The sequence below is a fragment of the Thunnus albacares genome, chromosome 3 (assembly GCF_914725855.1).
Source record: "Thunnus albacares chromosome 3, fThuAlb1.1, whole genome shotgun sequence".
Taxonomy (NCBI): domain Eukaryota; kingdom Metazoa; phylum Chordata; class Actinopteri; order Scombriformes; family Scombridae; genus Thunnus; species Thunnus albacares.
The window spans coordinates 16,961,841-16,974,683 of record NC_058108.1 but is presented as its reverse complement, the minus strand read 5'-3'; the positions used below and the strand labels follow the sequence as shown (position 1 = coordinate 16,974,683).

At 36.9% G+C, this 12,843-nt stretch overlaps 1 protein-coding gene across 7 annotated transcripts in view; it reads right to left on the bottom strand.

The window, feature by feature from the left end:
- LOC122979333 (teneurin-3-like) overlaps positions 1 to 12,843 on the bottom strand; it is a 370,351-nt gene that overhangs the window by 56,343 nt on the left and 301,165 nt on the right. For all 7 annotated transcript variants that reach the window (XM_044346691.1, XM_044346690.1, XM_044346688.1 and 4 more), the window contains one exon: positions 9,937 to 10,080. In XM_044346691.1, coding sequence (XP_044202626.1) covers positions 9,937 to 10,080 — 144 coding nt within the window. The remainder of the gene's footprint in view (positions 1 to 9,936; positions 10,081 to 12,843) is intronic.

The following is a 12,843-nucleotide window of genomic DNA, read 5'->3' as shown; positions in this document are numbered from 1 at the left end:
TGACCAGAGTTTAGTCTCTGCCAGATCCTACCATAAAATGACCTGGATCCTTCCAGACTAAGAGCAGCACCGATGTTGTGTGACTATTTAAACATGAAAGCAATTTTACCCCAAGTAGTTATAGGGGGATATTCTCTAAGGGTTTGCAGCTGTTTTATCAGCGCTCAGATAGTCAAATTGAATTTGTCCTTATTTACAAAAGGATGCACTGAGGTTATGCACCGTAAAATAGAGGAAAAGCAGCACAGATGAAAATTGTGCGTCTGGCCTATTGTATGTGTATATGTATATTCAGGAAGCGGAGTAAAGAAAATTCATACAAATGGCTGCTGATTGACCACTGCAGCAGATAAAATTGTGTCTAACATGTAATGTCTGTGAAGGTGTAAAATCTATTGGATGCACACACAGGATGAGAGACTAGAGCCAGGTCGAAACATTCAAGAAAGAAACACAAATTAAAAGATGGATTACAGTTACTTGACAATAGCTCCCTGCTCAGCACCACAACACACGACAAAGGAGCATCAATGCAAAAATCTGTTATTTTTCACACAACTTTACATTTCTGTTTCCCACAGTGGCTTTCTGCTTATTTTTACAAACTTTCAATGGCTTCCTGCAGCTCCAGTCCAGTGGTAACAAGCAAACAGCAGGGAGGGAGTGAGAGTTATCACCGAAACAAACAGTTGATTTCTTAAGCAAAATGCAAATCCTCCATACAGATAATCACATCATCACACAAGCTGTGTGTGCATGACAGCCACCCTCCTACCACACAAAACCAATAACATTTAATAAGCCTACACATCTCTCTCTCTCTCTCTCACACACACACACACACACACACACACACACACACACACACACACACACAGTCATGTCTCCATTACTTCAGAGGACATTACATTTCCTGGAGACTTAAACTTACCTTAACCATAACCATCACATGCCTAACCTTATCCTAACCTTAACATAACCCTAAATTAACCTTAACTTTAAACCAAGTCTTCACCCTAATATTAATGATTTACGTTTTTGTCCCTATAAGGGAGATTTATGTCCCCACAACGTGAGGAATACCTGGACCACACACACACACACACACACACACACACAATAAAGTGTGTTATAAAGTAACATACACAACAGTGGCAGCAGCGGTCAGAATAATAATCAGCTGGCTCAGCGGCCGTTATTAGATTTTAAAAACTTACCCTTTGAATATTGCATTGACGAAAGTTACTTGAAAATGAAATCCTGGAGTTGAAAAAAGCCTTGGTTTTCTGCATCAAATTAGCTCTGGTGAAGGTCTTACTTTGCCGATTAACTCCAACTTTTCAGTCTTGAAAAAGGCAGGGATAATGCTCACTAGCCATGGTTACTCCAGTTCCAGCTTGTTTATCTTTTTTTTCCCCTGCTAGCTTCTGATTGTGTCCTCTCCATTTCAGTGTGCTGGTGCACTGCAACACGTAAATACATGTTGTGCATTTATTGGCCACAGGAAACATTAAAGCTTGAATTTAATTCTCATTTTGATCAGTTAATCAGTCTGGTAACTGTAGGTTCTTTTCAAAGCAGTGACCTCTGTTTGCTGTACTCAAAGAAATCACAATGACTTCTTAGCATAAATGAAGACATTTATTAATAGCTAAATATCTTGAGGACACATGATGAAGCATAAGACAAAAAAATCAATTTGAAGTTCTAACCTTACCAGTAGAGGGCAGTGTTGTCACATGTTGTAAAATATAATAAAATTAAAAATTAGTATCTCGACAACAGATTACCACACAGCTATCAAAGTTATACCATTCTTTATGTATTTCTATAACGACATTATATGATTGACATAATGATTAGACATTTAATTCACACAAATTCAGATTTGTCTCAGATTTGCAGAGAGACTCAATGCATGTCCATCAGGAATATAAGAGTTTTTTGACTCTGGACTGGGGAGATATGGAGGCCAAAAAGAGGGGCGTTTTCTGTCCACCTTTACTGAGTTGTCAGTTCTTTCTCCTTTTTCAAATGATCCCAAAGGTCACTTATGCTTTTAGTTCAGGTCATAATTTCGTTATTGGTCCAAAATGACCTCTCAGGAGGTCTGTTCAGTCTCCAATCTGTCACAGTGTTTAACTTCAGTCAGTATCGTGTTGTTAGACCCCCACTTGGCAAGGAGACCAGTTCGGAGATCCAGGGGTGAGGCACTCAGCAATGTGTCTGTAGAATTCAATTACATCCTCAATTTGATATTAAAGAAGAGTTGTTTTATCCCATGTAATTCAAGAAAAGGCCACAATGTGTCCCACAGTTATATTAATTATATCATCTGTTTACAGAAATAATATTGTCAAAGGAGTTTAAAAGTTTTAACAAAACCCACACTTATATCTCATTAAATGATCTTTTAATGGGCTGACAACATCAGGATATTTAACTAATATTTCATACATAATGTATAGCCTTTCTCTTATAGGATGACTGCACACTTTCGGTTCCAAAAGCGTCTCCTTTACAAGCAATTTTCCAAGCTCATCTGCAGAAAACACCCCAAATCCATTTGGTTTCTAGATATATTTAACACGTAACAATAGTCTGGCGTTAGATCTTCTTTAGTTGCACATTATGCAAACCAGATGAACAGTTCTGGGCTCATTTACACCATTAGTATTAGTAAATGCTAAATAGAAAAATTGTGGTGATGCAAATTTTGAGTCCCTGGCAGTAATTTGTGATAGGCTTATCCCCATTGTTTACTGAAGTAAACTAGACCTGAACTACGTCTGAAAAGACTCGGGTATGAAGACTTGTATGAGGAGTTTAGAGTGGGACAATTTGTTTTGACCAAGTAAAAAGGTCTAACCATACATTTTTTTTAAAAGTCTTTTCTGTAATGATAGTTAATATGAGGATGAGGAGTGGTGTAACTGGCATGATAATGTACTGCCAGCATATATATTGTATGTGTGTCAGTACAGTAGATGTAAAGTTAGATTGTATACATCATATGTTCTCTACACAGCATTGTTTATTGTCTTATACTCTGTGCTCCAGGACCAGCTGATATACAAACTAAACTCTGGACACTGCCTCCCACCTGCATCACTACCATTTTTATCTACAAATAAATATAAAGATAAAACTCAAATTTGAATATGAGGCATTCAGAAAATCAGAGAGTATCAACAAGAAACAATGAATCATTGAGAGAGTCTCTTACTTCAAGACCATTAAAAGTCAACACTGACTGTACAGGCATGTTATCACCAAATCTAACACGCTGTCCCATCAGCATCATTAGTGGAGTTACAAGACAGACTACAGAGAAAACACTGCAGCAGTGTTTGATGGGCTTCCTCACTCTCTCTCTCACACAAACACACACATATACACTGAATTATTCTCATGTCCATATAGTGTGCTTTAGTCTCAAAGGGACAAACACACATTGTGCGTTGCTGTGCTGTTCCTTCAAAACACAAAATCACACCTACAGAGACCCATACACACGCAGACAGAACATCACAAATCACACCTGCATTTTAAACACACACACACACACACACACACACACACACACACACACACACACACAGAATCTGGTGACAAGGTGTTGAAAGCCCAAGAAGACTGCAGGGAGAGAAGGATGAATAGCAATGTGATGGATGGGGTGACAGATAGAGGACACACTGTAAAAACTGGCTGTGAAATCCACAGTAATTTACTGTGTTTCTGCACAGTTAATTACTGTGAATATTTTTTACAGTATAGCACTGTGTATTAGGGCCTAAAAACACAGTACAGTAATTACAGAAATCAACACACCACTGCAGAAACAACTGTACTACTGTAGAAAATCACAGACTTTGTAAAATCACAGTAATAGTCAGAGTACTGCAGAAACATTTATGATACTGTAGTTAAGGTAGGAGTTTTCCCTTTTGTAAAGAAAATCACTAATTAAGATTATTTTGTAATACTTTCAAATCCTCAAATTCACAGCTCAAATTAAAGAATTAAACATTAGTTTAAAATAATTATTTTTTTCATAAGAATTCAAATACTTCAAGATGGACTTGTTTCTTCATGGTTCTGCAGGCTGTTACTTTCAGTTTTTAAATTTGTTTCAGTGTTTATCAGGTCATGACAGGCTGTCTGTGAAGTTGTTAACTGACTGGTTGAGCCAAAGAAATGCATCACGTGATCTCAGATTTGAATTGTGTCACTGTCAGTCTAGGCGCCAAAATAACTTACTTTACTGCTGGCCCCCTTTCTTTTTAATGTCCTTTCTGAAAGTATTGAATCTGGTGTATTACCACCTACACTTACGCAAGGCCTTTTCACCCTCATTCCAAAAAAACACCCAAATTTTGCATTTGATAGACAACTGGTGCCCTGTCTGTTTGCTCAATAATGACTACAAAATACTGGCTCTTATTCTTCCCAATAAAGAAACCACTTATATGGATCAAAAACTCAAAACAGAATCATTCCTATACAAATGCCGTTTAAATAATTCGCTTATAGTAATCAAGTAGTCTGCTTACAGTGTTCATTCAGTCTTCTTTTCATATATGAAAACATATGGAAAAATTTAACTATGGTAATTCTATTTTCTTTTTAACTTACTCCCATAGTACACCTATGATGTGTATTTAGCAGCTGCAGCACCATTATCAGGCGTGGTGCACCTCCACAGGTTCGTGTGGAGGTGCGGGGTGTGGTTGTGGGCATATTTATTTGTAACCGCCGTGAAACAATCAGAAAATAAAGTTTTATTCCTCTCCTTCACTGGCTTTCGGTATCACTGCTCGCTCTCCTCATCCATTCTCGAGCTCGCTTGACCACTGCTTCTCTCTATCTCACTCTCTCTCTCTTTCTCTTGTCTTTTTTTAAAATAAGTCAGGAAGCTGCCAACAAATCCTAACTTTACTTTTAACGTTGTCAAATGAAGAAAAATGTCCTCCCATCTTCCTAGTAATGTTTTTGTCTTCCCTCATGGCAGGGTTGTACAGCATTAGGGGTTGGCAGAAAGTTTACCGTGAGTCTATAGCTGATGACACTACACTTTTTTTTTTTTGAAAGATTCAGACCAAATTCCAAGCACAATTAAAGACATTCAAATATTTTCTGCAGCATCAGTACTTTGTTTAAATATAAATGACTGTGAACGATTGCTCATTACACAGTGTAAGGATATATATTTTTATATTTTTCAATCTGTGGCTCCAGAGATTTCACCTTAAGAGGTAGAACTCTATTAACAAATTACTTGTAGCTTTAGCTTTACTTGTAGCTTGTATGTACTGTACATACATGCTTTTATATATCTATATCTATATATACACACACACACACACACACACACATATGTATATACACATATATGTACATGCTGCATATATACACATATGTATATACTTAGATACTTAGAAAATAGATCATTTTGTGATGAAAGGACGGTTTAAAAAAGTAAAGTAAATTTAAAAGTACTCACTCTCAGTAAAAAATAATGTTTTACAAAGTAGTACGTCTCTCTTAATCCTGATGCCTTTCTTCATCTTATTTCTACTCCTCACAGGTGACGACCACTCCTGCTGATGAGACCAGTCTCTCCCATCATCCCAGGTCTCACTATGCTAGGTACGATTTTTATGTATTTATAAGTAGTTCTTTGAAAATCCACAAACAAAGTCAATTTAGTCAGCTCTCATGGCAGCTGTGTTTGTTCTTTGGGTTAAACACAAGCACCTCAGCAGTCATCTGCTTAGATCAGTTCTTATGTACTAACTCACACAAATGATGCTGTCTCTGTCGTGTGAGTTTCTTAGTTTTCACAGAGAAAACAGTACTTTAAGGTAATAGAATTGTTGCCAATTCAGTATTTGATTATTAGTCATCAGGTGAACCTGAACCTGAGATCCTGTGAGCGACCAAATGGATGCTGTTGATGAAGATCTTCACTTGCTGATGGAGAAAAATGTGTGTTTTGATCATAGACTGGCTATTACTTATATATATATATATATATATATATATATATATTCTGTCCTCTACTGTAGCTGTCAGTTTGCTGAAGAACATGTAGCAGTAGTGGTGACTTGACATCTCCAATAGCTGAATATCCATGTTTAGATTACCCAAGAGTATTTTGTTTCAAGAAAATTAGTGTCTTGTATATTGTCAAGTTCAGTGATTTGATTTTCTTTTACTTGTAGTGGCCTCAAGAAGTCTTTGCAACATTTGCTAACATTTGTAATATACTGTATACATTTGAAAACTTATTTTTTAGAGGTCAGAAAGTGCACATGGTCCCTGCTACTTTTATGGCTGGAACGGACACAGTAGAATGCTTTCAGAAATTATAAGAACTGGAAAACTGAAAATAAAATATTCTTATTTACTGTGTTTAGTTGATGACCATGCAATCCAAACGTTTCCTGCTGTTGCTACTTCACATAAAAAGCTTCTCACTGGTGTACAACTTTTATTATGAAGTATGCACAGGAAATGCAAAACTGACTGTACTATTGGTCAGTAAATATTGGTCTACGCAGCAAAATGTTTTGTGCCGTTTTGTCAGCTGATCATATTTAGATGTTGCAAAGGAGGATTGGTAAAAAGGGAAACAGCCACAGTGAGCTGGTAGATGAAGAGCAGCAGGTGACTGGCTCTTTTACTGCACACTGTGTGAACCAGTGCACATCTAATATGTCATTTAGGGTAAACAACTTATTTTCAGGCTTGGAGAGTAACGGAATACATGGAACGGTGATACGTAATTATGATACAAAAAAAGGTAACTATTCTGTTAAAGTCACAGAAAAAAAGACATAATCTGATTACCAATACATTTAATAAAAATGGGGATTATTAGCAGGAGTACAAAGAACAACATACTCCCATGCACTGTAAAAGTCCCAAACGTAAGCAGAGCAGGAACAAGACGGCAAAATAACTCACTGATCCACAATGGTGTGAGTAGAGGATGATACCAAATGGCACACACAGTTGCACACAGTGGGCACATGTACACATACTTCACACACAGTGAATTTAGGCTGGGAGAGTAGGCAGGGATGGTTGCTTGTAGGGCACATAACAGCTCTCCACTAAGATGACTATGTTAGCGTAACATGCTCAGAGCTAACAGTGTGTCACTGGTTGTCGAGCACGTTTGATACTGAATGAGTTAGAGAAAACGTATCATGCAGATAGAACCGAATAAAAGGACACAGCAAAACTCGTGATGTCGCTGCACATGTGGCTGCCGCTGCCATTCCTCTGAGAAGAGCTGTGGAGGAGGACAAAGCTCTCGTAAAGTGGGCACAAATACCCGGCAGGGGGTCTTCCCCCACTGTGACATACAGTAAGCAAGTTTTTCTTTAAAAATACACTGAGCAGAGAACACATTTCTTATGCTAAAAATCTTGGTTTCCCCATTTTCTTTTCTAAGGTTACATTCTTACAGAATATGCTTAAGTTATTTCATTGATATTTCTTTTCTCTCTTTGCATATTTGGTATTTCAGTAATCCAAAAGTAAGGTAAAGTAATCAAGTTACATTACTTTAATATTGTGATACTTGGATTAAGTTGCTGACTATATTTTTGAACAGATAATTAAGTGATAATTAATTGTATTGGAATACATTTTAAAGTAACCTTCCCAACCCTGCTTATTTTATTCTGCTGTCCTGTCCGAGGGAAAGCCATGTGCACTGTGCATTACAGATATAACTGCAGTAGTTCACTCTTCAGCGAGGCTATTTCTGCCATATGGAAAAAAGGCCATTAGATTTCTGTAAACATGGTATGTACAATCCCTGTGCACAATGAAAATAAGTGAATATGTATGTCCCTGTTCAACAGTCAACAATAAATAATTGTCATTGAAAGAGTTGGTTCTAATGAGAGACATGCCTTTCATGTTCTTGATAATATTATTCTGTAGACAACAAAATGTTAATCTCTTTACATGTGAGGGAGGCAGGTAGGGTGGGTAGGGTTTGAAAAGGAGGCCCTGAGTGGGTTTGGGATTGTTGTATGAAAAGTGATAGTGTTTTCTTACAACATAATTTATACAGTATAACAGTAGTTTTCATTGAAATGATTTGATTATTAAGATTTGATTGGTTGGTTGGTTTAAAAATTGATTTAGGGTTTCTATACTACACTATACATATAGTGTATTTAAAAATTTCTGTATTGGTTTTAGTCTTTAAATTTAGGTTTGACTTTGAGACTTCAGTTCTGGTTTCAACTGGTTTTCAAGGTTAAATTAAATTACAAAAATGATTCATTCATGCAAGTGCATTGTCACATCAGACTGCAGTACTTTATTTACACACCAAGTTCACACACAGTATCGATCATGAACTGAACAGAAAACAGTTCAAAAAATGTGGTAACCCTACTGCTGCAAACAGTTGGAACTATGTGGAGTTCTGACTAAACAGAAATATTCAACTCATCGAGACAGCAGTCGATGTCAAAATAAATGGATAAAAGAACAAAAACTCACATCAATCTACTAAACTGAGCATTAAAATATCAGTGAGCCATTAATATTCTACTCAATTTTCAGTCAAAGAAAGCCATGCGTCATTCTCCTATGGACATTTCCACCAGGATGTCTAGCTTTGATTTATAGTTATGGTTTGGTCGAGATTTACATGTATATGATTGAAACCAGCTCTGTAAAGGCACTGAAAGAAATCTGGTTACTGAGCTTCCATGTTTTTATCAAGGAGCCTTTGTAGATGATTTTTAAAGATCTTGGCTTATAAGAGTTTGGCTAGTTGGTTTTTTTGAAATATAACTCTTTTTAATTTTACTTTCAAAAAGTGAGGATATTTTTACCAATCGTTTCGTTTTTGTGCTTGTTTGTGTTGACAATAATAGCTCTGAAATAAACTCTTCAAATTACAGCACAAACAGTTGTGACAGTTCCAATACGCTTTTTTTTTTTTCAAAGCAAGGAAACTAACAAATTGGACAAAGGAAGCATGTTAACATCAGTTCAGTTTTCCCACTTGGAAAATAATATGTAATCGGATGTACCTTTATCCTGGAATTCCACATCAGTCAACATATCTCAACCCTAAATTAGGTATCACTGCATTAGCCAACATCTGCATATCCTTAATCATTTCATCATCATCAATCAATACATCATTAATTTAAATGGCAGTACTGTCAAGATATTGTTTCTAAATTCCAAACTAGCAAGCCATCGAACTTAATATGAATTATTAAGTTAAATCAAATGTTTGCTATAGTTCATGATGAGAGAAAGAGGAACAGACTTAAATATTCAAAGAAAGAAAGACAGGAAAAGAACGATAAGATGACAATAAAGTACAAGAAAAAAACAAAAGAGAATGACGGGGGAGGAGACGAGGAGGAGACACAGATGAAAGGTGATTGCACTATATATGAGAGGAGAAAGTAAAAACAGAGAGAGAGAGAAAGAGAGAGAGAGAATGAGAGAGAGACATGAAAGGCCAGCAAAAATACCACCGGGCAGCTGGAACAAATAGGCCAGACTCTCTCTCACACACACACACACACACACACTCCTTAATTCTTTTCCTCCGCTCTGTCGACCAAAGCCTGTATGACAACAATTGTTTTGACAACTGCTGAGATTAACATACTTTTAAATTTCTATGCACTTCGTCCTCTTATTGTTGCACATATAATTAACCAGATAATGATAAGAAGAGAGAGAGAGAAACTCAAAGCTGTCACATATCAACTTGTTTCCATCGAAATATAAGTTTAAGGTAAAAGAAAAAAAAGTATTTTGCGGTATTATATGTTTGATCACCTTAAAATGTGAAGATTCTGAATGTGTGTGTGTGAAGATGCACAGTATATCTGCACTGTGAAGGAGCAGAGTATGTTTTCATCATTTTATGGCTCCTACCGTTTTGTACGTCCAGGATGTGATGTTTATCCAGCGTCCATCCTCCCATGTTGGAAGCGTCCAGCTCATAGCCTTGTAAAATGGCCGTTCTCTTCTCCCACAGGATGAGGTCCAAGCAGGACTCGTATTCAAACCCCACTGACACTGTGGGAGACACACACACACACAGGGAGATTATTCAGATGCTTCATTTGACTGTGATCGTGTTCAGACCAAACCAAATGGGAACGTTTCTGTGATTCAGACCAAAGCAAACACACAACAGGTTGAACCGCAGAGTTAACCTCCATCTGTCTGCTTTTATAACATCCACTGACTCCTGCTGCTGGTTCACTAAGGGCCTTCATTCTCTGGCTGAACACACACACACACACACACACACACACACACACACACACACACACACACACACACACCTGCTTTGACTTTCTTTGCACAAAGGAACTACTTGTCAGGGCTGTCTGCCTGTCTCCATGAGGTGCAACACTGTAACGCCAAATCAGCGTGCACACAAGCAAGCAGACACACGCTGGTGCGCACACACACACACACACACACACACACACACACACACACACACACACACACACACACACACACACACACACACACACAGTGCTGTGTTCTGCCAGGTGCATTTTCTGCCATTTCCATTGTGTGAACTGGCAGCTGCAACAGCTGTGTGTGTATTAAATTTGGAATGAATAGAGATCTTCAGGGGGGAGAGAGAAGGAACCAGATGAGCAAGGACGCTGAATGAAGATAAAAATAGAGAGGAGGGATGAAGGTCTGGAGAGATGCAAAAGTGTCACACAGAATGTGGATTAGAAAAAAATAGTACAACTTTATTTTAGAGTAGTCACTTGGAATTTCCAGTAATTATTAGGGAACGGTGCAACAATTACTGTACTTTTTTAGCCATGCAATAATGTCCAGTAATAATATAATAATATTTAATAATAATTACCAATTGTTAACAAGGTAAACATGAATATATTGCTAGAAAACATATATGACTGTTCCATAAAATATCTTGTTGACATACAAAGTTATTTATTGTTCCTTGGTTAGACTCAGTAAAATAAAAAAATCTAACAAAACAAGGCAAAAATTGCCTAATAATTGAGGAATTTCCTCAGTTATGCCACAAGTTAATCTGAAAATGATATGGGTAGGTCACATCCTCACCCCCATGAGCAAAATCCCACTGAAAGAAAAAAAACTATCTTGCTAATAAAAAACAAAATCCTCTTGTTCGAAAAAATTTGTTCTGCTGAAGAAAAATGTTTTATGTTTTATTATGTCACACATTTATAAATCAGACATTAATTTCTTTAGACATTTTACAGATTTTTCTTTATTTCTTTAGGCATGATATTCATTTATTCACATATTTTTTTTAGTAATTTTGCTATTTTTTAGAATTGTTGTCTTAATTGATTTTATAATTTTAATTATCAAATGAATTATTGTCAGTGCCAAAAACAAGAACAAAAAAAAGATCAACACTCAATGCATTTCTGCCTTCCTGTTTGGGTGTCTCGTATGTGACTATAATTATACGGAGGAGAAACCATCATGTCAGCAGAAACAGGACAGAAAAAGCAGTGACAACAAGCTGAGAGAGGGAATAGAAGAGGAGCTTTGTGTTTGTGTCTGCAGTGGATTTTGCTAAAAATCAGTCATTTGATCGCTGAATTAAAAAGATAACTTTGTTCTTTCTCTTTTCTTTCTTTCTTCCTTTCATTCTTTGTCATACAGCCACATGTGCAGACACCCAGGGCTACCATCATCACTTTGACAGTGTGATTATTTGTCGGTGTCACCCAATGCCGCTGTGTAATCGCCAAGGTTTGTTTGAGTTAACCTGACGTAATGCATGCCTTGTTTGGCTGTTCCCTGCCAAGGATTGCGAACAGCAGATAAGCTTCCACGCCTTCCTTGGCATAGACAATCTATCCTGCTGTATCTGCTATTAATCACTGTCTGGACCTGTGTGACCATTCATTCATGCTACCTCAAAACTCTATCTTAAAGAGGTTTGTGGGTTATATTACAGGTACTCATGTAATGTTACTGACCAGCTACTAAGAAAGCCAAAAAACAGTGTTCAGAACACATGTCAGTGTTTTTTGCCAAGAAAAAGAAAAGGAACACATTTTCCACAAGAAATTATAGATTTGGAGAACACCTCTTACCATCATATGTAAGACAATATCCTGAATTCAAAGTCTAAAATTGTCCAAAGTCTGGAATATAGGGAGAAAGGATTCAATTGTGATCTGTGGCAGATTGAATGAGTGTATATGTCTACTTATTGTTCATACTTTATGTTATATTGTATTTTATATCCCACAACAGATCATTCACACCTCTTCATTTGTTAACCTCTAGCCTTTTAACCTACAGTGTTTTTGTCTCTTAACTAAAACTGAAGGTCACAAAAGACAAATGATATACGATTTTCAAAACAGCAGTAATAGATATAACAATACTAATAATAATTTCATGTAATGTCAGTGTCACATGCAATAAAATTCAAGGAGGATTTACACTGAGGCTCTGGTAAATGTGATGGGACTAATAATCAAGTGTAGAACAATTAGCACCATATCACTTGACTGTTGAGCACTCAACTTGTAAACTATTATTGGAGCTAAGTAAATCATAGTTGGTATGCAGCAGTTGAAGCTGCAAACATAATTCTCTTTTCAATGCACAGTATGTGAGATGAACAGCTGTGTAAAAACAAAAAGAAAAGAAAAAATAGTTTATAAAGTGGTGGACAAGGTACCTCTAGAACCCCATGGAGGGAATACAAAGCGACTGAATCCAGAAAACAGTAGATTATTGTTCCAAATCGGCCATAAGTCATGGAGTATACATGGGATGGATAAATGTTTTTCC